The sequence below is a fragment of the Entelurus aequoreus genome, linkage group LG01, assembly GCF_033978785.1.
Source record: "Entelurus aequoreus isolate RoL-2023_Sb linkage group LG01, RoL_Eaeq_v1.1, whole genome shotgun sequence".
Taxonomy (NCBI): domain Eukaryota; kingdom Metazoa; phylum Chordata; class Actinopteri; order Syngnathiformes; family Syngnathidae; genus Entelurus; species Entelurus aequoreus.
In genome coordinates this window covers 50,593,182-50,620,005 of record NC_084731.1, presented here as the reverse complement: position 1 = coordinate 50,620,005, position 26,824 = coordinate 50,593,182, and the positions used below count along the sequence as shown (strand labels likewise).

Sequence of the window (26,824 nt, the reverse complement as noted above, 5' to 3'; positions counted from 1 at the left end):
GACACATCGTGGCTGGCAACCTTAGTCGTTCTCGTCATCGCTGGCAAGGTGTTGTCTCTCCTCTTGGTTCCTTCCAGTCAGGTATCGGGTGTTGGTCTGGGATCCGACTTTGACCGTGCCCCTCTCGGCGGGTGGAAGGGAATCTGGAGTGGTGGCTGTCATCCTCGAATCTGCACAGAGGAACTGGCACAAAAATTCTGCATTTTGTAAACATACCATTTTGGTCTCATGGTCTTTCCGCCTTCCTAGGAAGCTGCTGGTCCTGGGAAAGGCTGATCTGTATGCAGTTCATAGGGTGAAAAATTCAAAGCCCGTAAAAACAGTTTTATTCAGGGACATTCGAATGATCATTAACGCTAATGGAAACATGTCAATCAAATTCAATTTGGTCTGTGTACAGATTTTAGCCAATTTGTTTTGATTTTCTGGTTCCTCCTTTCAACCTTACCTTGTGACCGAGGATGATAACCTGCTTTCTTAAAATGGGTGCCGTTGTTTGACCTAATCTTTTTGGGGAAACCATGTCGGGATATTAGATCATTCACAAAACATTTATTTACTGAATTGGCATCCTCCTTTGAGGTTGGGGTTGCTTCCGCCAACCACTGTAATTATCAATTAATAAAAACCTTGACGCACTCAAACTTGACACAATCCAAACTCACCTCCCCCCTCTGTCCCTGAAACAGAAACAGTGTTAGTTGTAGTAGTCGTAGTAGTAGTAGTAGTAGTAGTGCTTTCAGAAACATCCAAGAAAAATAATAGGTAGCTAATAGTCAAGCGCAGCAAGAACAGAGGCGGAGGACAGGTCATGTTTGAGGTCAATGTTTGCTTTTGCAATAGTAATTTGATATTTTACAACACCTTGTGAATTATTGTGGCCTCAATAATTCACTAAGTAGTTTTATTTAATTTAGTCTATATATGATAGGACAATGCACAGAAACATTAGGTTCACAAACAGATATGTTCTGTACCAGATTATATCTAAATAGCTACTTTCCATCTGCAGTCCCTGGCTACCTAAATTAAAGGGATACAAAAATCATGCAATAAAATTATGACAATAAATCATACTATAGCATGTAATCAAATTAAGAAAAGTTATAAAATGCCCTTTCATTTACACATACTTAATTTACAATACAACCACACTTTATTTACATCATCACACAAAGACAATACATGCTCTTGTTCACATCTGTCATCATTTGTAAAAACAACCATGATTTTAACAGCCATACCTCACAATTTACAACAAAAATGCTCTCATGGATAAATATAATACACATTAAGTTGATGGGTCAAAATAATGCCCACCTTAGTGACCGTGTGAGCAGCTTTGATTGCTCCAAAGCCACTTTTTAACTTAAATTTTTCTATTCCTCTGGATATAACGGGGAGAAGGCTAATTGGTCTGTACTTGTTGATGTCTTGTTTATTTCCTGCTTTATGGATTGGGATGATAGTAGCAGCTTTCAACGTTGTAGGGAAAGTGTTATTGATTTATTTATCAATGTTGTTATAGGAGCAGTAAGACTATCTTTATACATTTTTAGGAAGAAAATGTCCAGATCGTATATATCTCTAGATCGTGATTTTGTTTACCTTTGTTTCATTTGTTAATTCTAAAATTAGTCCATCCTGAATAAATGGCAATTATTTGCACTGATTATGAGGGACTTTTTATTCAGGGTTTGTACAGACTGGATGAAATGTTCATTAAAATTATTACTTATGTCCAGACTGTCTGTTATAGTAGCGCCATTGATGTTTAATGTTATAGTGTTGTTTCTTGTTTGCTCTATTCCTTTGAGTTTGTCAATGGTTTTCCATAACTGTCTAATGTTCCCTTTTGCCGCTTTGATTAATTCTAAGTGAAAGTCAGCCTTAGACTTCCGCATAAGCATTGTAACTTTGTTCCTCAAAACTTTTAAAATCATACGATCTGTATTTAGCCGTATTTTAATTGCTCTTTTGAGAGCTGAGTCCCGATTTTTCATTAGAATCCAATTTGTTTCATCAATCCAAGGTATTTTTATTTTAGCACTTTTCTTTCTGGGTTTTGTTTTAATGTATTTACAGATGATCTCTTTGATTTTTGTCATCCAAATGTAATTCTAGTAGGGCTGCTTATCATTTGTGTCATGTAGAAGCCGTTTATAATATCCTTAAGTTTCTTTCTACGCGACTTATTTAACCAGTCCAGATTAACGTCCCCCATGACATTCAATTCTTTCATACTGTGCTGTTTGAGGATGTCTGAAAATGAATCGAGAAAAATGTCTTTAGCTGTTGTCGGTTGGTATGCTACAATTACCTTGAAATACATTTCTGAGGAAAATGTGATTTTAATTCCAACACACTCAAGATGATCTACTGGAAGGGTTATTTGTTCAGTTTTAATGTTTTCCCTTACATAAATCATAACTCCTCCCCCCCTTGTCACTTGATCTGTTTTTTCTGTAACCTTGTACTGGGACATCAATTAGAATAAAAGGTGTTGTGGGTTTTAACCATGTCTCCGATAGACAAAGGTACCCCAGATTAGAGTCTGACAGTAACTGCTGGATTTGTTCAGTATGGTTCCTGTTGTAGAAAGTTTAATGATGCGGACACATTTGTTACTGAATACTTTCTACAGACTTCTGTCTCTAAGCGACTTTGTGTATGTAATAAGCAACTATAATTAATTGATATGCTTAAATGTGTTGTTTTAGCTCAGCTGTTGTGTAGCTGCTAGCTCCTTGTTGCCTACAGCAGGAGTGTCCAAATTGCAGCCCATAGCTATGTTTTTAACAGACAACCGAAACAATTAAAAATGTGGTATTTGCATGTTGGTTCAATCAGCGGCAGCTACGCCCTGTTTTATCATTCGACCTAAGTCTTTGGTTTCGTAGGCGGGACAGAGGGCAAGGGAACAATGTGGGACAGCAATTGTCCATCTTATACCATGCTAATTGTTGTAAGGATAGTTCACATGATCCGGCTATACCTTGAGTTCCACCATATATAGGAGTCAAAGGGCCCCTATTATGAGTCGTCTAATTGGTGATCATACACTTTGGCAGGTCGGGTGGCGGCGCACACGGACGCACCTCAGTCATTCAGGGCTTTCACCGATAGGACAGTTGGAGCAGTCCCCGTCCTCCATTCGTTCCTGGGAGGCGTACCCAGTAGTTGTCAGCTGATGTCGTGCTGTCAGGCAACATCAGGAAGTTCCTTCTGTGCGGTATTGAATGTCAGGGCACAGTTCGTAAAGCAGGTCATTACAAGGTGTGTGCAGGTTGACCACAAAGGGATGATTCAATGATTGTGTGGCACCATTGTCAATCATGAACTGATAACATTGTCCGTTGACACTCATGTCCAGCAGGGGTCTGTTTGTATCTCCTGCTGTTCGTCCTGCCATGGACGTCCTCTGTCACACCTGTATGATGTTCTGGCTGCAAATTTGGATCTTGTCTTGTTTAGAGAAGTTGGCACAGTCCCATGACCAGTCACCCGGCTGAAAAACAGTTTCCACCCTGGCTTGACCTAGGATAACCGCGACCACCACCCGAGTCCGACTGTCTGGTTTCACGTCTGTTGAGGATTCTTTCCTCCAGATGTTGGAGCTCAAAACACGTACACCCACCGTTGAATATACCCTAGCTGATTATTGACCTCTTGGTTCTTTTGACATTTAGTTTCAGCGATCTGTATTTTAAGGAGTGGTTTCCTTGCTGCTCTGTCACAGCCTTGTCGTTATCCTCTTGCTTAGTTAAATTTTGCATATGACGTTTAAATCACAGCATTAATTGTCCTATTAAACGTTAATCAATACTCCTAATTCAAAGATTCTACGTACTACTTCATGTATATTTAAGTAACATTTTAAATCAACTAAAGATTGTCTATAAGTTAATTAAATTATCATTTGTCTATCAGTTAGTTAGTTGTGCACTCTGACTTTCTGTCGTGCGTGATATTCTACAAAATAAAGCATGTATTTATTCTCGTTCCTCCATCTGCTCATTCAACCCAGTCACAACATGCACACACACACACACAGTGTTGGGCGCCAGTTATTTTTGATAGCGCGGCACAAACACACACACATGTGTGCTAAGTGATAAGCCGAAACACACTTTTTCTCTTCTTTTTAACACTTTACATATCGACTCTTATTATAGTTATTAATCTAGGCTTTTATTTGTAATTATTATTCAACACTATTCAAAGCAAACGATTGTAAAGGTTATAGTTATTCGCATTATACTATCAAAAGTCTATAGCTAACTGAAAGCTGTTGAGATTTGGTGTACCACCTTATTTATCCTATCTTAGCTCACCACCCAGATGCATGGTGTAATGCAATGTCTAAATAAAAATAAAATACTTCAACCTAAAAATGTTAGACTACACTCTAAAGTTAAAACGACTTAAAACTTACTTTTATTATATTAATTTCCAAACTCACCTCCACCACAGCAGGCATCTTCCTCAATCCTATCCCAATACCCTCATAAATTGGAAAGGTGTTTCACAATAGTGGTTAAGTAGTTATTTTAAGTAATAGATTTCAATATGTGGAAATTAATAAGACTAAATCACAGCCAGAAAAAGTAACTTGTGGGGTTCCACAAGCCTCGATATTGGGACCTAAGTTATTTATACTTTATTTAAATGATATTTGTTCAGTATCTAATAAAACAAATAAAAATGTATTATATTTGCAGATGATACAAATATATATTGTTCAGGAGAATACTTGAAGGAAGTGTTGAGGTTAATAGAGGTTGAGTTGATTCAGCTAAAAAATGGTTTGATATTAATAAGTTATCATTAAATGATAACAAAACTAAATTTGTGGTGTTTAGTGGTGCAAAGTCAAATTGTGAAGCAAAATTAAAATTGAATCAAGTTGAAATTGACAGAGTATATGAAACAAAATTCTTGGAAATAATAATTGATCATCAATTATGTTGGAAACCGCATATTGAATATATAAAGGGAAAATATCCAAATCCATTGCTATTCTGTATAGAGTAAGACACATGCTGACTAAGAAATGTCTGCATATGTTATATTATTCTTTTATTTTTTCATATTTAACATATTGTTTTGAAGTTTGGGGAAATGTTTATGGAACAAATATAGACCCAATACTTAAACTTAAAGGCCTACTGAAATGATTTTTTTTATTTAAACGGGGATAGCAGATCCATTCTATGTGTCATACTTGATAATTTCGCGATATTGCCATATTTTTGCTGAAAGGATTTAGTAGAGAACATCGACGATAAAGTTCGCAACTTTTGGTCGCTGATAAAAAAAAGCCTTGCCTGTACCGGAAGTAGCGTGACGTCGCAGGTTGAAGGACTCCTCACATTTCCCCATTGTTTACACCAGCAGCGAGAGCGATTCGGACCGAGAAAGCGACGATTACCCCATTAATTTGAGCGAGGATGAAAGATTCGTGGATGAGGAGCGTGAGAGTGAAGGACTAGAGTGCAGTGCAGGACGTATCTTTTTTCGCTCTGACCGTAATTTAGGTACAAAGGCTCATTGGATTCCACACTTTCTCCTTTTTCTATTGTGGATCACGGATTTGTATTTTAAACCACCTCGGATACTATATCCTCTTGAAAATGAGAGTCGAGAACGCGAAATGGACATTCACAGTGACTTTTATCTCCACGACAATACATCGGTGAAGCACTTTTGCTACGGAGCTAACGTGATAGCATCGTGCTTAAATGCAGATAGAAACAAAATAAATAAGCCCCTGACTGGAAGGATAGACAGAAAATCAACAATACTACTATCAGGAGACACCGAACCAAACATTGGACCTGTAACCACACGGTTAATGCTGTGCCGCCTGTCGAAGCCTAGCAATGCTGTTGCTAACGACGCCATTGAAGCTAACTTAGCTACGGGACCTCGTTAGAGCTATGATAAAAACATTAGCGCTCCACCTACGCCAGCCCTCATCTGCTCATCAACACCCGTGCTCACCTGCGTTCCAGCGATCGACGGCGCGACGAAGGACTCACCCGATCATCGATGCGGTCGGCGGCTAGCGTCGGATAGCGCGTCTGCTATCCAAGTCAAAGTCCTCCTGGTTGTGTTGCTGCAGCCAGCCGCTAACACACCGATCCCACCTACAGATTTCTTCTTTGCAGTCTCCATTGTTCATTAAACAAATTGCAAAAGATTCACCAACACAGATGTCCAGAATACTGTGGAATTTTACGATGAAAACAGAGCTGTTTGTATTGGGATACAATGTGTCCGAATACTTCCGTTTCAACCATCGACGTCACGTGCAAACGTCATCATACATAGACGTTTTCAACCGGAAGTTTCGCGGGAAATTTTAAATTGCACTTTATAAGTTAACATAAGTTGGCATGTGTTGCAATGTTAAGATTTCATCATTGATATATAAACTATCAGACTGCGTGGTCGGTGGTAGTGGGTTTCAGTAGGCCTTTAAAAGACTCATTAGAATAATACACAAAGCGTGCTACTATGAACATACCAATCCATTATTTATAAGTTATAATGTGTTAAAATGTTCCGATAATCTATTTTTAAAACAATGGTAATTATGTTTTGAGTAAGAACAACAGCCTTCCAGCTTGTATTCTTAGCTTATTTACATTATGAGGAGAAAACTATAATTTACGGGGATGTTGATTTTTGAAATAGGTCAAGTAAGAACAACTATAAAAAATACAAATGTATTTCAGTTTTAGGAGTTAAATGGTGGAACCAACTCAGTGTGAACACATGTAGTTTTGTGTTATGGTTTAAGAAACCCTTGAAAGGTGAATTGATTGAACATTATAAAATATACTAACAATTACTTTCATCTTTTAACGTTGATGTTCCAGGCAATCTTAATTTTCAGTGAATGTATAGGATAGGCCAATATAAGCTTTGGCTTCAGCTTATTCCGTTTTCGGTCATTCTTTTTCTTTTATTTTCTTTCTGTGTGTAAATGTGTATGATTGTTAATATGTCTAATCTGTACTGTTAAACTGGTCACACAAAATGGCTGATGGTTGATTATATGACCGAAATAAACTTATTTCATTTATTCATTCATTATCTATCGCACTCATAGTTTTATTCCATTTTGCATCTACTTATTCCTATTGATTTCTTCCTATTTCACTCAAACAACCAAACAAACAAACAACCCTGCAGCGATAACCACCACCAACAGCATATGCTGACACAGAATACCATTTACGAATACCTTCATTTGTCACTTTCTCATCTTTTCTTCACTTTCGTTTTCCTTTACAAACAACATCCTGTATCCATCTCTTCCTTACACTTCACACAATGTTTCTATTTTCTATTCTCCTCTCCTAGAAACCATTCGAGTAAGGTTATAAACATCCATTTTCCATATGTTCTCAATCCATCCTCTTCACCCTCAATCTTCCTTCCCCTGCTCTCTCTCTCTCTCTCTCTCTCTCTCTCTCTCTCTCTCTCTCTCTCTCTCTCTCTCTCTCTCTCTCTCTCTCTCTCTCTCTCTCTCTCTCTCTCTCTCTCGCTCTTTCACAATAAAAATACAACAATCCAAAATAAATCAGTCTTATAAAATACAACAGGGTCAACAGCAATCCAAAACCATTTAATGTCATGCGTCTTTATTTATCTCTTAACAATTATTCCTCCTTCATAACCTGAATTTTAGAATTTTAAACTTTAGATATGATTTAGACTATGAAACTCCTTTGTCCCACACGCCATTAGACTGTACAACTCCTCTCTGGGGGGGAGCTAGGATGACAGGGGATGCAAAACAATAACAGTGCAATACTTTTTCATAACATGCTCACTACTGCCTAGTTTCTCTTGTGATATTCTTATTTTACTGTTATATTTTTATTCTCATTGTTGCTTTTTATTTTTATTCTATTATAATATTTTTCTATTTTGTTTCCATTTATACCCCCATTATTTACTTTTTACTTTTTAAACTCAATCTTTTCTTCACTTTCGTTTTCCTTTACAAACAACATCCTGTATCCATCTCTTCCTTACACTTCACACAATGTTTCTATTTTCTATTCTCCTCTCCTAGAAACCATTCGAGTAAGGTTATAAACATCCATTTTCCATATGTTCTCAATCCATCCTCTTCACCCTCAATCTTCCTTCCCCTGCTCTCTCTCATTCTCTCTCTCTCTTTCTCTCTCTCTCTCTCTCTCTCTCTCTCTCTCTCTCTCTCTCTCTCTCTCTCTCTCTCTCTCTCTCTCTCTCTCTCTCTCTCTCTCTTTCACAATAAAAATACAACAATCCAAAATAAATCAGTCTTATAAAATACAACAGGGTCAACAGCAATCCAAAACCATTTAATGTCATGCGTCTTTATTTATCTCTTAACAATTATTCCTCCTTCATAACCTGAATTTTAGAATTTTAAACTTTAGATATGATTTAGACTATGAAACTCCTTTGTCCCACACGCCATTAGACTGTACAACTCCTCTCTGGGGGGGAGCTAGGATGACAGGGGATGCAAAACAATAACAGTGCAATACTTTTTCATAACATGCTCACTACTGCCTAGTTTCTCTTGTGATATTCTTATTTTACTGTTATATTTTTATTCTCATTGTTGCTTTTTATTTTTATTCTATTATAATATTTTTCTATTTTGTTTCCATTTATACCCCCATTATTTACTTTTTACTTTTTAAACTCAATCTCAATTTTGTACACTGCTGCTGGAATTTTGATTTTCCTGAGGGAACTCTCCTGAGGGAATCAATAAAGTGCTATCTATCTATCTATCTATTGTTAATCCGAGCACAGTTCATGACGTCTCGTCCTTGTAAACACTGGACAGACTTCTTATCTTGCAGACATTTATTTCCATTTAGTTTTATTCTCTACATGTAATTCTACATGCTTCAGTGTCATATAGAAATTTGCTTTCTTTGTTATTTATTTAAATTATTATTTGTGGTTTGCTTGCTGTCTGTTTACTTAAGTTCTCATAACTTAGTATGTCCTCTGATTAGAATTTGTTTAACGCTGCTCTACGTTTTGTTATGACTGGAGCGCTGAGTGTGGCGACTTTTGTCTGTACTTCTTCAGACTCCATGATTCACACAGGGGTGACTCTAACGTTTACAATGTATGAGTAATACCAGTTGCACAGATAAAAGTTAAAAATGTTTTAGAATATAAATTAAAATTTTATTTTATCGTGATTACTCTTGAAATAATGAAAATGTCAATATATTTAAATAATCAATTTACCTTCATCAAATTTAAATTCAATTTTATTGAATTTACTTATTTAACTTTATTTAATGTATTTGCTATATAAATATTAATTCATAGCTACAATGTGTTCTAATCTATGATGTGCGTGCATGTGTGTTTGCCTTAACTCCCACACAGGAACTGTATGGAACTGCAGAGCATCAAGGCTGTACAAAACAGTATACTTAACACATACAAAATAATGAATAATGAATCAAACAATGCTTCAATGTCCCACAATCCAAATGTATTTATTGATATTTAAATGTTTATTTATTCATATATCTTTTATTTTACTTATTATCAAAACCAACCTGTCAGCACTCTTTTCAGATTGAGTACAGCTGTCTACTCATATTTTTTAATGCCAAGCTAAATGCTAAACTAATCCTATGCTAACCTAGCTCAATGCTATGCTAACAGTGACACATCTCTCCGGCCCACGTCCAACGTGCAGCACGTCACACTCCCTCGTCACAACGACACATCTCTTATCTCAAAATGTCTCCCAGCAGAGCCTCCTTTTTTTTTTTTTTCTTACTGCGTCACATGCACACACACACAAAAAATCACCAAAGAGCGAGACCCTTTTTCCGTAATCAAAATCTCAGAGCCTTCTTACAAACTATAATATCGCACAGTCACAATCACCAGCACAGTAAAAAAACAACCTCAATAGTCAACTATTTTTGTCATCCAGAAGCACAGCTGTATTATATCAGAACCTAATAATACTAAACAACATTCATCATTCACTTTGAGCTAAACAAAATGGCTCGGGAGAGGGTATTCTGAGCTTCCCTGCTTAGGCTGCTGCCTCCGCGATCCGACCTCCGATAAGCGGAAGAAGATAAATAGATGGATGGATCATTCACTCATATGATTTCTGTACATAAACTTTGTCTATCTTCTCACAAACACACACATTTTGGACAATTTCCCAACTTTTACAGATTAGCGTGGGTGTGAAAAAAGCATGAAGGGAGGTTGCGTGAGATTGGGAGTAGTGCTTGCCTTTCAAGGGAGAGAAAAAAAACAGATAAGACCTGCAGGTGCATACACAAATGTTATTAAAGTATGCATATATATAAATGTACCAACAAAAACTGAATCACTCAACACACACACAGACTTCTCAACATTCACCAATATACACACATTTACAAATCACAAACCCACCCCTAGGTCCGGACCAATATAAACAACTATGCACGCATGCTTTTTGTGGAAACGGCCGTCTTATAACTCGAACGCAGGTCCCTTACCCTTAAACGGCGATTAACCCGTTCAGCCCAGTTATCCCTACGTTCCCACCCTGACCAACACGGAAAACCGGCCTAAGGCGCCGTAGAATCACTGGGAATCACCCAACAATTCTACAGACATCGTCTCTGGTCAGTTCCATACAGTTTCACCAAAGCTCTACCATATGCAGCCCGATCTACACCTGTCTATACTGCAGCAAATTAAACAGAACGTCGTGACAAATATCAGCTCAGTTGATCTCCTTTACCGGAGTCACTGAACGGTCAGCTAATATGAGGCTTTTTCCCGGCCAAGCAGCTTCCACATAGACAGATTCACAAACGTAACAATTTTTTATAGTCAAATGTACCACCAGTTAGTTAAACCTGCCTTAAATTTAGCTGTATCCAACTTTTGCTAATCTGATGTACTTGCAGAAGAAGCCCCCTCTGCCGACAACGACAGAGGAGGGAGAGGTTAAAAAAATGTATTTGCCTCGAATCGTTTGTGCTTCAAACACTCCAAACCACCAAAATTCTATTAACTATCCCCTTATTGTTAAAACAAGAAATCACAAGTTTTCAAACAAACACACAGGAAACACAATCACATATAAAACAACCCAAGCCAACCAAAACATGCCCCAGTCCAGGTTGTTTGTGGAGAACCTGCTAGGCCTATCTTTTATTAAAAACAGGTTCAGCAATTAGTCTTACCGATCCCGTTCTCTCCAGACAGACAACTTTTACACATTAAGCAAAATTGCTTACCTTTTAGATGCGCGCATGCAACTTTTGTCTGCCTGAGAGAGAGAGAGACCGGGAGCGGATGTCGACCTGCAGCGTTCTGGACCATCCTGTTCGTGACGCCAATCTTGTGTAGTGGAAGGTCCAGGTTTTAAATGAGAACAAAAGTGGATTTAACACAAGAGTTTTATTTTACTCATAATTAGATGGTACAATGGTTGGATTGAGTTGTCGAGCACACAGTTTTCCCCGGGCGCGCCCGTCAGCATGGAATGAAAAAAAAGCTCTCGCCTTGGTTTGACTTCGTCATTTTTATCTGTTTTCCTCATGCATCAAGGTCCTGTTGTTTACGACCTGTTTGTTCCGTAACATCCTTGAATCCCTTAGTCATATTTAGACAATCAAAACATTTTGTAGAATGGTCAGACCGACTCCATATTCAACTTTTGCCTACATCTGGTCCTTCAATGGTTTAGAATAGAAAAGAATGAAACGAGCAGACATTCTTGACAGACACGAAATATAGTTCAAAGGTCAGAAATTCCACTACACTTCTTTGATTATAGAATATCGAGAGGAGTCTGGTCACTCGTTAAGTACAGCGACAAAGTTCCTAAATTTGCAAGGCTAATAATTTCTCCTGCTCCCTCTTCTTATTCTCTGGCAGACCAGGGGCGTTATAATGAACAGGTAGCACCAAATCCATTTGTGACGGTCTAAATTTATCTGTGGCAAGCCGCCATAAACTTCTCAAACGTCACGTCTTTGTGTCATTCTTTATGGGAGATCCTGAAAGGACAGTTGACATTTCACAGTCATTCGACAGCACATGCACGCACAACTCAAAACAAAAGTCAGTTAATTCATGCGATAGCTCCTCCTGTTAGATGATGAATGATATCCAGCCTGCCAGGGCAGCTGGGCCAATTCGTCTTGGCTCACTGGCCCACTGGGGGATGTAAGAGGGAGGATGAGGTGTCAGGCTAACAGCAGTGCAACTTGAGTCTTTTGAGTACAAAGGAAGCCTTTGTGATTCCGCTCGACAAATCATTAAAACAAATTGCATAATTTAGAAATTGAATTAGATGTTAATGTGAATCAAGATTATGATTTAGTTCCCCTTTTTCTCAGATTTGTAAATGAAACTGATAATAATTGCAGCATAGTTAATCGTGGAATGTTGTTATTGTTGTAAAGGAACTGGAGAAGGAGAAAGAGAAAGAGGCCCGGCATGGAGTCAACATGGAGTCCTACAGGCAATTTTTCAGGGAGCTTGACATGGAAGTGCTGAGCGTGGTTCAATGCGGCTTGCTCCCCTGCTCGTTGCTGGACTCTGAACTTCAAACCAAGGTAAAATATCAAGTAATATCCATCAGCCCCTTTTCTGCCAGCATTTCCAGGAACATTTATTTACACAGGAAAATCAATTCCTGGTAACCTGTGCTGCTTGCATCACCTTAAAATGGTGTAAAATGTATTCAGATCAAGCTGATTACAATCCTATCCCTCATTTGAGATACATCAGGTTTTGTGTTGCACATACATACATGTTGACAATTTAATTCTATGCATATTCCAAAAATAAACTAATACCATAACCAAATCTCTTTTAGAAACGGGAAGAGGTTTTGATAGGTCCGGCAGAGCTGATTTTCCTCCTGGAAGATATGCTTCAAAAACTAGAGTTCAGTCTCACAGCTGCCCCTGCCAAGAGACGTCCTTTCCTTAAGGTACACCACAGTGAAAACTACTGGCACACAAGCACAGGTGCATCTCAATGAATTATAATATATTTGAAAGATTGATTTATTTGGTACAGTGCGTCCCCACATATTTGCCATTCTGCATTCACCACTCCGCTAGTTTTAATAACAAATATATATTTGCGGAAAACACACTCATTTATGCTTTTCTCTAAGATAGGCCAAAAAAACATCTCATTCACCCTAAGTCTGTAATAATTGAAAAATATGTGATAATAATGATCATGTGATTTTATAATCATATAATTGTACGGCAATATAAACATGTTTGAGGTTTGTATGGCCGTGCGCTTTCAATTGTGCCTTGTAAGACCTGCTGGTCTACAGGAAAGGAGTGTCAGAAAAAGGTAATGACGCTGAGGGGGAGATAGTGGCATTAATCGAATTTATGGAGTAAATGAAGGAAGGAAATCAGAAGTTTGTAAAGTTTAAAGCATTAGTGTCATACGTTTTATCATCAATTATCATTCATTAGCAGTAAGTACCTATACATTTGGCAATTGAAATGTGTGAGTCATATTTAAGACTTAAGCTTGTATTGTGCTTCTATGCATTTAGCTTGTTAACATTTTTCGTCAAGAGCGACGAATGATAATTAAAGAGATAAGGAGGGTTATTAGAGTAGAATCTAATTTATCAATCACAACAGTCACTTTTTGCAAATGTTGATCTGAAATCAGAGAAAAATTAAATAAATGATAAATGGGTTATACTTGTATAGCGCTTTTCTACCTTCAAGGTACTCAAAGCGCTTTGACAGTATTTCCACATTTACCCATTCACACACACATTCACACACTGATGGCGGGAGCTGCCATGCAAGGCGCTAACCAGCAGCCATCAGAGGCAAAGGGTGAAGTGTCTTGCCCAAGGACACAACGGACGTGACTAGGAAGGTAGAATGTGGGAATTGAACCCCAGTAACCAGCAACACTCCGATTGCTGGCACAGCCACTCTACCAACTTCGCCACGCAAACATCAACCTTATGTTACCAGGAGGACTTGGAGGGGAGGCGCTAGCCAGTTAACATCTAAATGTCCTCCAATAAGCACACAAAGGTTGGTCTTTTCTTCTATTTTAGTCAAGTAATTTAGAAAAAGTAAACGTAGTACGCTGTAGGCTATTAGGATCAAGCAGCTATACAAAAGCTTAGCACACAAGCTAGACATGTGTAATGTTATTGAGCAATATTGCAGTCTAAAACCGCACATTTGTCCATATAAAGAATTATAAAATAATTATAGTTGCATATTACTTACAGTTACAAAGTGTCCAAGGCAGAAGCATATTAGAAAATATCCAGTAACAAACATCTCTACATCAATCAACGTACTATGTCATGAGCTTAACTTGATGAATTATTGTGGCCACTAGGTGTTGCCAAAAAACAATTACCAGTCCACTTCAACTTAGAGACAGCCTAAGTACATTCTTAGATTGTTAATAATGAACAGAGTAGTGTTTTGTATACCTACCATTCTCTGTATGACTCATTTCACCTGATCAATAATTTTCTAACATTGCACACTACAAAATAATAAATATGTATCATTTGTGTTGATATCGTATCGAATCAATATCAGTATTGGCCGATACCCAAGGTTCCTACATTGGTATTATATCGGAAGTTAAAGTGGTATCGGGACACCACTTATGACTTTCAATTAATCAAGAATCCCAAATATTGCATACTGTATTTGTCAAATGTGATTTCTTTTTAAAAAGTAGAATATTGTACTTGTTTGCACTCATCAAGAAATAAACTGCAAAATCTCCTGAAATCAACGTTTGACCTATGTTAAAATTTATTAAGATGCACCACCAACTGTCACACTTTGATTTGCACACAAAGCCAACGCTTATTGATTTCTTTGACACGACTGTGGGTTCAAATCAGGGGATGTCGTGATTTGTGAAGCCCTTTGAGGCACTTGTGATTGAAGGTTATACAGATAAATTGTGATTGATTGACAGGTGAAAGCCGACAAAAACGTGGGGTTCTCGCACCTTCAGCAAACGAGCCCTAAGGATGTTGCTGCCTTCTGCGTGCAGCTGCTGCCCGCCCTCTGCTTGCACTTGGAGAACTGTCATAACTATTTTCAGGTACAGTAAAGGAAAAAAGGGGCAATGCAAATCTGTGCTTCAACTCGTTCACCAGCCTTTTGCGTCTTCAGACGTTGCTTTCTGAGAATGACGGCATGGTGGACGGGCCCACAGTGGACATTCAAGAGCATCACTTAATATCTTCATGCTGCCAGCTTCTCTTGCAGGTCCTCAACTCCATCTTCAGCTGGTGAGCAGAAAAGTGCTAGTCACGTTGTGTGTTTGCCTTCTAAAATTCAGCTGAGTGTGATGTTTGTGTATGTGTTTGTGTGCTGATCTGTCAGGTTTGGATTCAGCCAGCCGGGCCATCGAAGTTTACTGAAGAGAGCTTTAGGAGTTTTGGCAGGACGTCTCGAAGAAGAAGGACCTGAGCTGAACCTGGAGCTGCTTGTTAAGTGAGTAACAACACTTTAAAATAAAATAATATGCATGTTTATTCATTTATGATCTGCTACTGCTGAGACTACTATTTTCAGTGGCCACACTTACCGTATTTTCCCGACCATAGGGCGCACCGGATTATAAGGCCCACTGCCGATGAGCGGGTCTAGTTAGGTCTATTTTCATACAAAAGGCGCACCGGATTATAGGGCGCATTAAAAGGGTCATTTAAAAAATTTTTTTTTTCTAAATTGGAAACACTTCCTTGTGGTCTACATAACATTTTATGGTGGTTCTTTGGTCAAAATGTTGCATAGATTATGTTTTACAGATCATCTTCAAGCCGCTTTCTGAAAGTCGCTTCAGGATGCGCCGCTTTGTGGGCGGTCTTATTTATGTGGCTCACCTTCGGCCGCGTCTTTTCTCCGTCATCTTTGTTGTACCGGTGTAGCGTGCAAGGACCGGAGTGGAAGAAGTGTCAAAAGATGGAGCTAACTGTTTAATGACATTCAGACTTTACTTAAATCAATAACGGAGCAGCATCTCCTCATCCGTGGCTCACTAGTGCAATAACAACGCCGGAAATGTGTCTCTTGAAAAACGTCCGACTCTGTAATAACTAAAGTTTGTTGGGTGAATAATGTAAACTCACTACACCGGTATGTTTTAGTGCTTTCATGGCGAGTTTACTGACAGATATAAGTAGCGTTGTTAGACATCCTCTGCTACCATTTGATAACTCAATGACGACAACCTTCTTCTTTGTATACATATACTTTACTGAGTTTAAGTTCAGGGAACTTACCGGCCTTTGCCGTTCACATAACCGACAAACAACCGGAGCCCGCGCATAGAGCAATGCATGCTGGGAGTTACCGTAAATACACTAAAAGAGTGTACCATAATAATGCGCAATGCAAAAACAGAACATTTACAATCTCCCACCTTTTTTTTTTTCTTTTTCTTTTTTTAAACACACAAAAATCACAGTGTATTATTAATGTCCATAAGTATGAAAATGTAAGAATATGGTGACCAACAAAAAAAACTTATACAAAAAAAAAACATCCACAAAAGAATAGTCTCTATTCCAGTTTCCACTCTCCAACACTGAGTGCCTTTAGGAGCTGAAGTGCGGATGCACCTCGTTTTGTCAAACAGTCAGCCAGCTGCTCTCCTGTAGGTGCCCAGAGAATCTGTTGGATTCTTTTACTCTGAAGAAGTTCTTTGATGCCACTTATTTCAAGGCGGAGCCTTTTCTCTGTCACTGACTTAGTAGACTTGATGGCGTCTGCAAGGGAGTGGTTATCAGTGACACACACTATTGGTAAGACATGTTGTGATACATTCCCTGTGGTAAGTTCTGCATGAAGGTCAGATAAAGAAATGGCACTGTCAACAGCATCTGCAAGGGCAAGAGTTTCTCCAGCAAGAGTGCTCCGTACGACTCTCCTGATCTTTTTTGATTGCCAATACACAGGTGAGAATCTTCCTTCCTCACCCATCAGCAGAATGAGCTGTCCCCCTTGAGTGCCTCCATCTGTAAGGTTTCCCAGCGAGGCGTCACAGAACACTACTAGCTTTAGAGAACTGTCTTTTCCCAGGTTCTGAAACTTCAGTGTCACTTGTTCTGATTTAAATTTTCTCACCACCTTATTTGTGTCATGTAAAGTCTGCACAGTAGCATGTTTTATGTTAGCTGCAAGGACACATGTATCAAACATAATATCCGGTCTACTTTGTCTGGCAACCCACAGAAGTTGACCTATTTTTGATTTCAGGTCATCAATTTCACTTTCAGTCAAAAGAGCATCCCGTCTCATGGCTCTGGAGATGTCTATGTGAATTGGCTGGAGATTCTGTATGTAATTGTCTTGATGCATACATGTTACTCCATTTGCAGTGACATACTCCATGCCTACATAGAAAAAGCTGTCATGTTCTTCTCTGCCAATTTGAAAGGCATATTGCAGGTGAGGGATTACAGTTGTTGTGAAAATCTGTGAACCACCCCAGATGAAATCATCAACATGACAAGCAAGCACCCCAGACACATTACAATCTTTATCCAACCAATAAAATATAGCACGGTCAATTTGTGACATCTTTCCTCCAGTTTGCAACATTGTTTCTTTAACCCTATTGTACCAGTACAGTGATGCATCATTTAGTCCATAAACACATTTGTTTAGCTTCCATAGAGTTCCCTCACTCTTAGCTTCAGGTGGTGGACGAACATAGATGTCTCGGGATAACTCATTTCCTTGAACGAATGCTGACTTAATGTCCATAGAGTGGGGTGTCCATCGGTTTTGACATATCACAGACATGAGTAGTCTAAGAGACTCTGAGGCACATGTTGGCGAGTGTTTTGGGAGATATTTTGTGTTTAGCTCTTCAAATCCTCTCGCCACTAGCCTTGCTTTTGGAACTATGCCGTCTGGTGTGTCTTTGAGTGTACATACCCATCTTGTGGAAATGCATTTTTGTCCCATGTTTTTTACTTCATCAAACACACCGTGTTTCTCCCAGTTACTGATTTCAGTAAGTTTAGCTGATTCAAATGACACATCCTTTGTAACAAGTACATCCTAGTGATCAGATGGCTGTTCCACCCTGTCCGATGACTGAATCTGCAGTGTGTCAACCTGTGAAAGGTCAGCTGACCTTGTTGTGCCAGTGAGGTTAACTGGCTCAGTGTACTCCAGATTGTACCAGTCCTTGTGTTTTCCAGTTGCCTTTCCTGCTCGACTGAGCACTTTTGCTGTGTGTGAAATTCCAGTGTCTCTTTCCACATACTTAATGAATTGTCCTGCCTTTAGATTCATACTACGGTCTGTTCTTATGATAGGAGGTTGTCTGACGGATGGATCATTTTATGCTCATTGCTGTCTCTGTCATTATTAGAGCTCCCTGCCGCATTCTCTGTGTCAGGCACACTGTCTACATCACTAGATACAGTATCGGGTAGATCTTCAACATGTTCAATGCCACATTCTGCTGCATTAAGTTCTGTCTGGCTTTCTTGGCTGTCATGAGACGTGTCAGTGTAGTGATCTGTGGCCTTGCGCAGTCTACAGCGATGCACCCGGACATAGGAGCCTCCATGTCTAACAAATATTATCACCCCGTCTCGTCCAATTACCACCCCAGTGCCTTTCCATTCATTGCAGTCTATTCTTTTGTAGTACACTTTATCTCCAGTTTCGTAGTATTCATCTGTGCTGCGAAGCTGTGTGCGCAGAGCTCTCCTGATTCTCTCAGAGCACTCTGCCTCAGTAAACGCTGTCCTTGCTTCATGTAATGCTGAAATGTGCTGTCCTACCCATTTACTCATGGTAGTGCCCTCCAGGGCAGGCGGTTTATCAACCAGCACAGAAGGTAGGTTCGGGTTTTGTCCAAACACCAGCTGGTATGGACTAAATCCATGCACATTGTGCATTGTATTCTTTGCCATCAAGGCCCAATCTAGGGCTGCTTTCCAGTCACAAACACTGCTTTTCTTCACTTTTAACAGGATCTCTGTAAGGATCTGGTTATGTCTTTCCATCAATCCATTACTCCATGGACTGTAGGCAGCAGTGGTTTTCACTTCAATATTAAAGGCCTATTGAAATGAGATTTTCTTATTTAAACGGGGATAGCAGATCCATTCTATGTGTCATACTTGATCATTTCGTGATATTGCCATATTTTTGCTGAAAGGATTTAGTAGAGAACATCGACGATAAAGTTCGCAACTTTTGGTCGCTGATAAAAAAGCCTTGCCTGTACCGGAAGTAGCGTGACGTCACAGGTTGTGGAGCTCCTCACATCTGCACATTGTTTACAATCATGGCCACAAGCAGCGAGAGCGATTCGGACCGAGAAAGCGACGATTTCCCCATTAATTTGAGCGAGGATGAAAGATTCGTGGATGAGGAAAGTGAGAGTGAAGGATTAGAGGGCAGTGGAAGCGATTCAGATAGGGAAGATGCTGTGAGAGGCGGGTGGGACCTGATATTCAGCTGGGAATGACTAAAACAGTAAATAAACACAAGACATATATATACTCTATTAGCCACAACACAACCAGGCTTAAATTTAATATGCCACAAATTAATCCCGCATAACAAACACCTCCCCCCTCCCGTCCATATAACCCGCCAATACAAATCAAACACCCGCACAACACACTCAATCCCACAGCCCAAAGTACCGTTCACCTCCGCAAAGTTCATACAGCACATATATTTCCCCAAAGTTACGTACGTGACATGCACATAGCGGCACGCAAGTACGGGCAAGCGATCAAATGTTTGGAAGCCACAGCTGCGTACTTACGGTAGCGCGTATCCAACTCAAAGTCCTCCTGGTAAGAGTCTCTGTTGTCCCAGTTCTCCACAGGCCAATGGTAAAGCTTGACTGTCATCGTTCGGGAATGTAAACAATGAAACACCGGCTACGACGTAGCCGCTGCATGTTTGTGTTGCTGCAGCCGGCCGCTAATACACCGCTTCCCACCTACAGCTTTCTTCTTTGCTATCTCCATTGTTCATTAAACAAATTGCAAAAGATTCACCAACACAGATGTCCAGAATACTGTGGAATTTTGCAATGAAAACAGACGACTTAATAGCTGGCCACAATGCTGTCCCAAAATGTCCGCTACAATCCGTGACATCACGCGCAAACGTCATCATACCGAGACGTTTTCAGCAGGATATTTCACGGGAAATTTAAAATTGCACTTTACTAATATAACCCGGCCGTATTGGCATGTGTTGCAATGTTAAGATTTCATCATTGATATATAAACTATCAGACTGCGTGGTCGGTAGTAGTGGGTTTCAGTAGGCCTTTAAAGTTCTCAGCCATGTCTCTCATTTCCTCATTATTGAATTCACCTCCATTGTCACAAAAAATCTTAGATGGGGCTCCATGAACACTCACCCAGGAATGAATAAAGTGCCTCACAATTTCACTGGATTTTTTGGTTGTAACAATGCTACCAGCACTGAACCTGGTGATGAGATCAATCATGTGGATGTACCACACATTTGGTTCTCGCTCGTGTAGATCTAATGCCACAGTTTCATTGTATGTTGAAGCCATTGGTAGACCAACTGATGGCTTTGGTTTGGGCTTGTTGTACTTGAGACATGTTTCACAGCTGCTTACGATGTCCTTCAGAATAGTAACACTCATCATCATTGCTTCCAGCACTAATTAGTAATTTTTTGAGTTTATCAACTGAGGCATGTCCAAACTTCTTGTGAAGTTTCACCAATACTTTGTGTTTTTCATCTTTACTCATGCCATCTCTTATGGCCAGAACCTCATCAGTTTGGGGTTCATTCTCACGGGTGGCTGTGCAATCTCTGTCCACTATGTTTACACAGTAGTGTCCTGAGGATGTAATCTCAAGAGGCACTGGTTTCTGAAACATTGTGGCTTTATCATTCTCAATGTCAAGCACTGCTTTTGCCCTCTTAAGTGATGTTTTACTTAGTAGTAAAGGAATGTTCACTGAGACCACCTCAGTCTCTATGTGGCAACTGGTTTGGCCTATTTTAGCTGGGACTTTTACTTTTTTTATTGAATGAACAACTTGTCCATCACCAAACTTAAAAGCTCTTCTACTCTGTGTATTTTCCATTTTTTTCTTGTCACTCTCCTTCAGTGTATGAATGTAATTGTCTAGCCATTTTTCACCACAGACTGTTCTGGTGCATGCAGTGTCAATTAATAATAATAATGGATTGGATTTTATATCGCGCTTTTCTATTATTAGATACTCAAAGCGCTCACAGAGAAGCTGGAACCCATCATTCATTCACACCTGGTGGTGGTAAGCTACATGTGTAGCCACAGCTGCCCTGGGGTAGACTGACGGAAGCGAGGCTGCCAGTTTGCGCCTACGGCCCCTCCGACCACCACCTATCATTCATTCATCATTCATTCACCAGTGTGAGCGGCACCGGGGGCAAGGGTGAAGTGTCCTGCCCAAGGACACAACGGCAGCAATTTGGATGTCAAGAGGTGGGGAGCGAACTTGCAACCCTCAGGTTTCTGGCACGGCCGCTCTACCCACTACGCCATACCGCCCAAGGCTTCTACCATGAATATTTCAGCATCAGATACTGACTCTTTAGAAAACAATGTAACATTGCACTCTTCAATTGCCTCTGTCTCTGCATTTTCCTCTGTCATTTTTACATGTTCAGCCTTATTTGGGCAGTCCTTAGCCCAGTGAAATGTACTCTGGCAAATTGCACACTTTAACCTCCTGCCGAACCTATCTAGTGGGTTTGAGCCAGTCAATGGCGCCCTCTTTTGGTCGGGTTGGGAACGAAATTTCCTTCCGTCTCTTTTCCTTTGATCCACATAAAAAGCAACATTATCACACATGTGAATTCCCCCGCTGCATGTGGGCGGCTGCATATTGTCTCCAAAAATCCTTTTTAAAGCTGACTTCATGCTTGTAAATGTAAGTGTTGAACAAGCTGTAAGCGCAAGCTGTTTATCTTTAACATCGAGACTGGCTGTATCCAACAACTTGAATGCTAAAACAGCGTCGGGAAGAACCATGTCAAATTTGCGCATTTTGTTGTACCTCTGCTCGAACTGAACAATGTAGTCCACCATGGAAACTTCGTTTTCTCTCCGGATCTTGTCAAAGTCCGTGTATGCATCATAAGCTCTGTCCTTTTCTTATTTTAAGAATACATTATCCAATGCCTTTACAAGGGTCTTCATCCCATCATCTTTGTTCAAATCATCCGCAAGTATTTCCAAAGCTGTATCTCTAGCTCTCCCCCTCAGTGATAGAGCAACAGCTAATGCTTGTTTCTCCTTATCGAGGTCGGTACCACGTATCCACATTTCAACTTCATTTTTCCAGCTCTCATATGACTTCTTTTCTTCAAACGCAGGAGGGACTCTGTAGTTAGCGTTGTTAGACATCCTCTGCTACCATTTGATAACTCAATGACGACAACCTTCTTCTTTGTATACGTATACTTTACTGAGTTTAAGTTCAGGGAACACAATAACAAACCGGCCACTGCCGTTCACATAACTGACAAACATCCGGAGCCCGCGCATAGAGCAATGCATGCTGGGAGTTACCGTAAATACACTAAAAGAGTGTACCATAATAATGCGCAATGCAAAAACAGAACATTTACACTTTACACTACTTTATATTAGAAATTGCAACAGAGGAGGATGAATGTCCCATAACAAGAAGGTAGAGGAAAGGAAGAATCTTATCGACTACGGTGTCGACACAGACTACAAAGGCGGACGCGCGCAAATTTTCAGGACTTATTCAGATCCCAAATACAGATCAGCAGGTACCAGAAGGTAAGAAAAGTTGCTTTTGCATAATAGTGCAAAACAAAACGCCAGATAATGTCTTACCTTATACACACACCATAATGATACACGTATGTTGAAGCACAGTACAATCCATCAAGCGGTGCGGCTTCGTACTAAAACATTGTGATAGGTTTTTGAGCGCCGTGTGTAATGTTCTATATTTTCAATGGAACATACAAAATGTTGGTGTTGTTTACTTGAGTCATATTGCAGTCTACACGTATCTCTTATGTGTGATTGCCATCATTATTGCAGTCTACACGTATCTCTTATGTGTGACTGCCATCTACTGGTCACACTTATAATTTCACCATGTACCAAAAAAAATAGCTTTTGGTAAGCACAACCAAAATTATTCTGTACATTAGGCGCACCAGGTTATAAGGCGCACTGTTGAGTTTTGAGAAAATGAGAAGGTTTTTAAATGCGCCTTATAGTCCGAAAAATACGGTAACTTTTAAGTCCCACATGTACTTATGTGTACATGTGGGATGTTTATCATTGTAGGTACAGTTTCCAGTGGTGTACAACTGCACTGCATCAATATGTGTTCTCTTTTGTTTAGCCAACACAGTGGAAACTCGTTTTACCAACTTAATTGGTTCATCAACAGGGTTCATAAGTAGAATAGTTTGTGTATTGAAGCACATTTCTCAATAAGAAACAATATAAATATGAATAATGGGTTCTAGCCTTGACAAAAGTCCTTACTATAGTAATATTTTAGACACTTTGAGCACTTTATAAAGCACTATACAGTATTGCACATCAAACAAACATAAAAAGGATATGATGGATCAACTCGCTCTTTAATAACGAAGCCAAAACTACTACTACTAGCGCAAAGTTCCTCTTATAATGCAGCCGCGTGCACAAAGTTCCTCTTATAATGCAGCCGCGCTGCTGACACACCCGCACGCACACACACGCACTCGTAGTGCACTCTGATTGAAATAAAAAACTCCTTAACTTTAACTGCAAGGTAACTACAATTATTAGTAAGAATGCTCCAAAAAATGGATTCATGTCCAAATCGCGATTTCTTTTTTCCCCCCGAATCTAAATCGATTAATTATTTTCAAGAATCGATCCGTGTAAATGTATATATATATATATATATATATATATAGTGTGTGTATATATATATAGTGTGTGTATATATATATATATGTGTGTGTGTGTGTATATATAAATGTGTATGTGTATATACTGTATGTATATATTTATATATATACTGTATATATATATATGTGTGTGTGTGTGTGTGTGTGTGTGTGTGTGTGTGTGTGTATATATATATATATATATATAATGTGTGTGTATGTATATATATATATATATATATATATATATATATATATATATATATATATATATATATATATATATATATATATATATATATATATATATATATATATACATACATACATACAGTATATATATAAATATATATATATATATATATATTTTGCATAGATACATATGTATGTGTGTATGTATATATATATATATATATATATATATATATATATATATATATATATGTATATGTATATACATGTGTTTATATGTGTGTGTATATACGTATGTATATACAGTAAATGTGTATATATGTGTGTTAATATATTTGTGTATATATGTGTGTGTGTATATACAGTAGGGGTGTAACGGTACGTGTATTTGTATTGAACCGTTTCGGTACGTGGGTTCCGGTTTGGTTCGGAGGTGTACCGAACGAGTTTCCACACGGACATATTAAGTAGCGTAACGCACGTTGTGTAAACAATGCACACCGAGGCACAACACACGGCATGCTAGCAGCTAACGGGCTATGATAGACTGACAATACGTCCTCTTTTCACCGGACATGTCTTCTTTTGCGGAGCTGTAAGGGCGGAGTTTCTTAAATGCCTCAAATGTCCGGCATTTTGAGTTAGGGTTGCGTGTATTTTCAATGTACGTTCAGAGTAAAGAAGGGGTTAAAAACAAAACAAATTGTGGAGGTGTGCGCACAGCAGCATTCGTGAGGGAGGGGCAGAGACAGAGAGAGCGAGAGAGTTATGATAAACGCGCATGTGTCGCCAGGCTCTGCTTTTTATCCATAGATTTATCAGATTTATTTTTTTATTATCTATAGCAGGGGTGTCAAAAGTGTGCCCCGGAGGCCATTTGCGGCCCACAGCTAATGTTTTAAAGGCCCACGGCACATTCTAAAAATACTATTAAAATAAACAAAAACATAACAAAAGTGAAATAAAAAAGCTTAAAGGTTAAATGTAATTTAGAAAAAGTTGCAATGTTGACTAATAAAACAAAGCTGTTTTTTTTCTTTCAAACTGTCATTGCTCAAAACATATTTATTGAATCAAAATCAATGTTATTATAAATTATTGACTTATCCAAGGTTCCAATTACTTCACATCAAATATTCCACTAAGAAAAATATTTTTGGTGGAAGATTTTGCAAATTTGGTAAATAAATAACCCCAAAATGTATATTTTGTTGTTTTCTTACTGTACCGAAAATGAACCAAACCGTGACCTCTATACCGAGGTACGTACCGAACCGAAATGTTTGTGTACTGTTACAACCCTAGTATATATATATATACAAACCTTGTTTCCATATGAGTTGGCAAATTGTGTTAGATGTAAATATAAACGGAATACAATGATTTGCAAATAATTTTCAACCCATATTCAGTTGAATATGCTACAAAGACAACATATTTGATGTTCAAACTGATAAAACAATTTTTTTTTGCAAATAATCATTAACTTTAAAATTTGAGCCAGCAACACGTGACAAAGAAGTTGGGAAAGGTGGCAATAAATACTGATAAAGTTGAGGAATGCTCATCAAACACTTATTTGGAACATCCCACAGGTGAACAGGCAAATTGGGAACAGGTGGGTGCCATGATTGGGTATGAAAGTAGATTCCATGAAATGCTCAGTCATTCACAAACAAGGATGGGACGAGGGTCACCACTTTGTCAACAAATGCGTGAGCAAATTGTTGAACAGTTTAAGAAAAACCTTTCTCAACTAGCTATTGCAAGGAATTTAGGGATTTCACCATCTACGGTCCGTAATATCATCAAAGGGTTCAGAGAATATGGAGAAATCACTGCACGTAAGCAGCTAAGCCCGTGACCTTCGATCCCTCAGGCTGTACTGCATCAACAAGCGACATCAGTGTGCAAGGGATATCACCACAAGGGCTCAGGAACACTTCAGAAACCCACTGTCAGTAACTACAGTTGGTTGCTACATCTGTAAGTGCAAGTTAAAACTCTCCTATGCAAGGCGAAAACCGTTTATCAACAACACCCAGAAACGCCGTCGGCTTCGCTGGGCCTGAGCTCATCAAAGATGGACTGATACAACGTGGAAAAGTGTTCTGTGGTCTGACGAGTCCACATTTCAAATTGTTTTTGGAAACTGTGGACGTCGTGTCCTCCGGACCAAAGAGGAAAAGAACCATCCGGATTGTTATAGGCGCAAAGTTGAAAAGCCAGCATCTGGGATGTATGGGGGTGTATTAATGCCCAAGACATGGGTAACTTACACATCTGTGAAGGCGCCATTAATGCTGAAAGGTACATACAGGTTTTGGAGCAACATATGTTGCTATCCAATCAACGTTTCCATGGACGCCCCTGCTTATTTCAGCAAGACAATGCCAAGCCACGTGTTACATCAACGTGGCTTCATAGTAAAAGAGTGCGGGTACTAGACTGGCCTGCCTGTAGTCCAGACCTGTCTCCCATTGAAAATGTGTGGCGCATTATGAAGCCTAAAATACCACAACGGAGACCCCCGGACTGTTGAACAACTTATGCTGTACATCAAGCAAGAATGGGAAAGAATTCCACCTGAGAAGCTTAAAAAAATGTGTCTCCTCAGTTCCCAAATGTTTACTGAGTGTTGTTAAAAG

General features: G+C 39.2%; 1 protein-coding gene across 6 annotated transcripts in view; it reads left to right on the top strand.

Annotated features, from left to right (window-relative positions):
- fancd2 (FA complementation group D2) overlaps positions 1–26,824 on the top strand; it is a 112,669-nt gene that overhangs the window by 52,995 nt on the left and 32,850 nt on the right. For all 6 annotated transcript variants that reach the window (XM_062054219.1, XM_062054200.1, XM_062054246.1 and 3 more), the window contains exons 29-33: positions 12,468–12,620; positions 12,884–13,000; positions 15,010–15,138; positions 15,210–15,328; positions 15,423–15,533. In XM_062054219.1, coding sequence (XP_061910203.1) covers positions 12,468–12,620; positions 12,884–13,000; positions 15,010–15,138; positions 15,210–15,328; positions 15,423–15,533 — 629 coding nt within the window. The remainder of the gene's footprint in view (positions 1–12,467; positions 12,621–12,883; positions 13,001–15,009; positions 15,139–15,209; positions 15,329–15,422; positions 15,534–26,824) is intronic.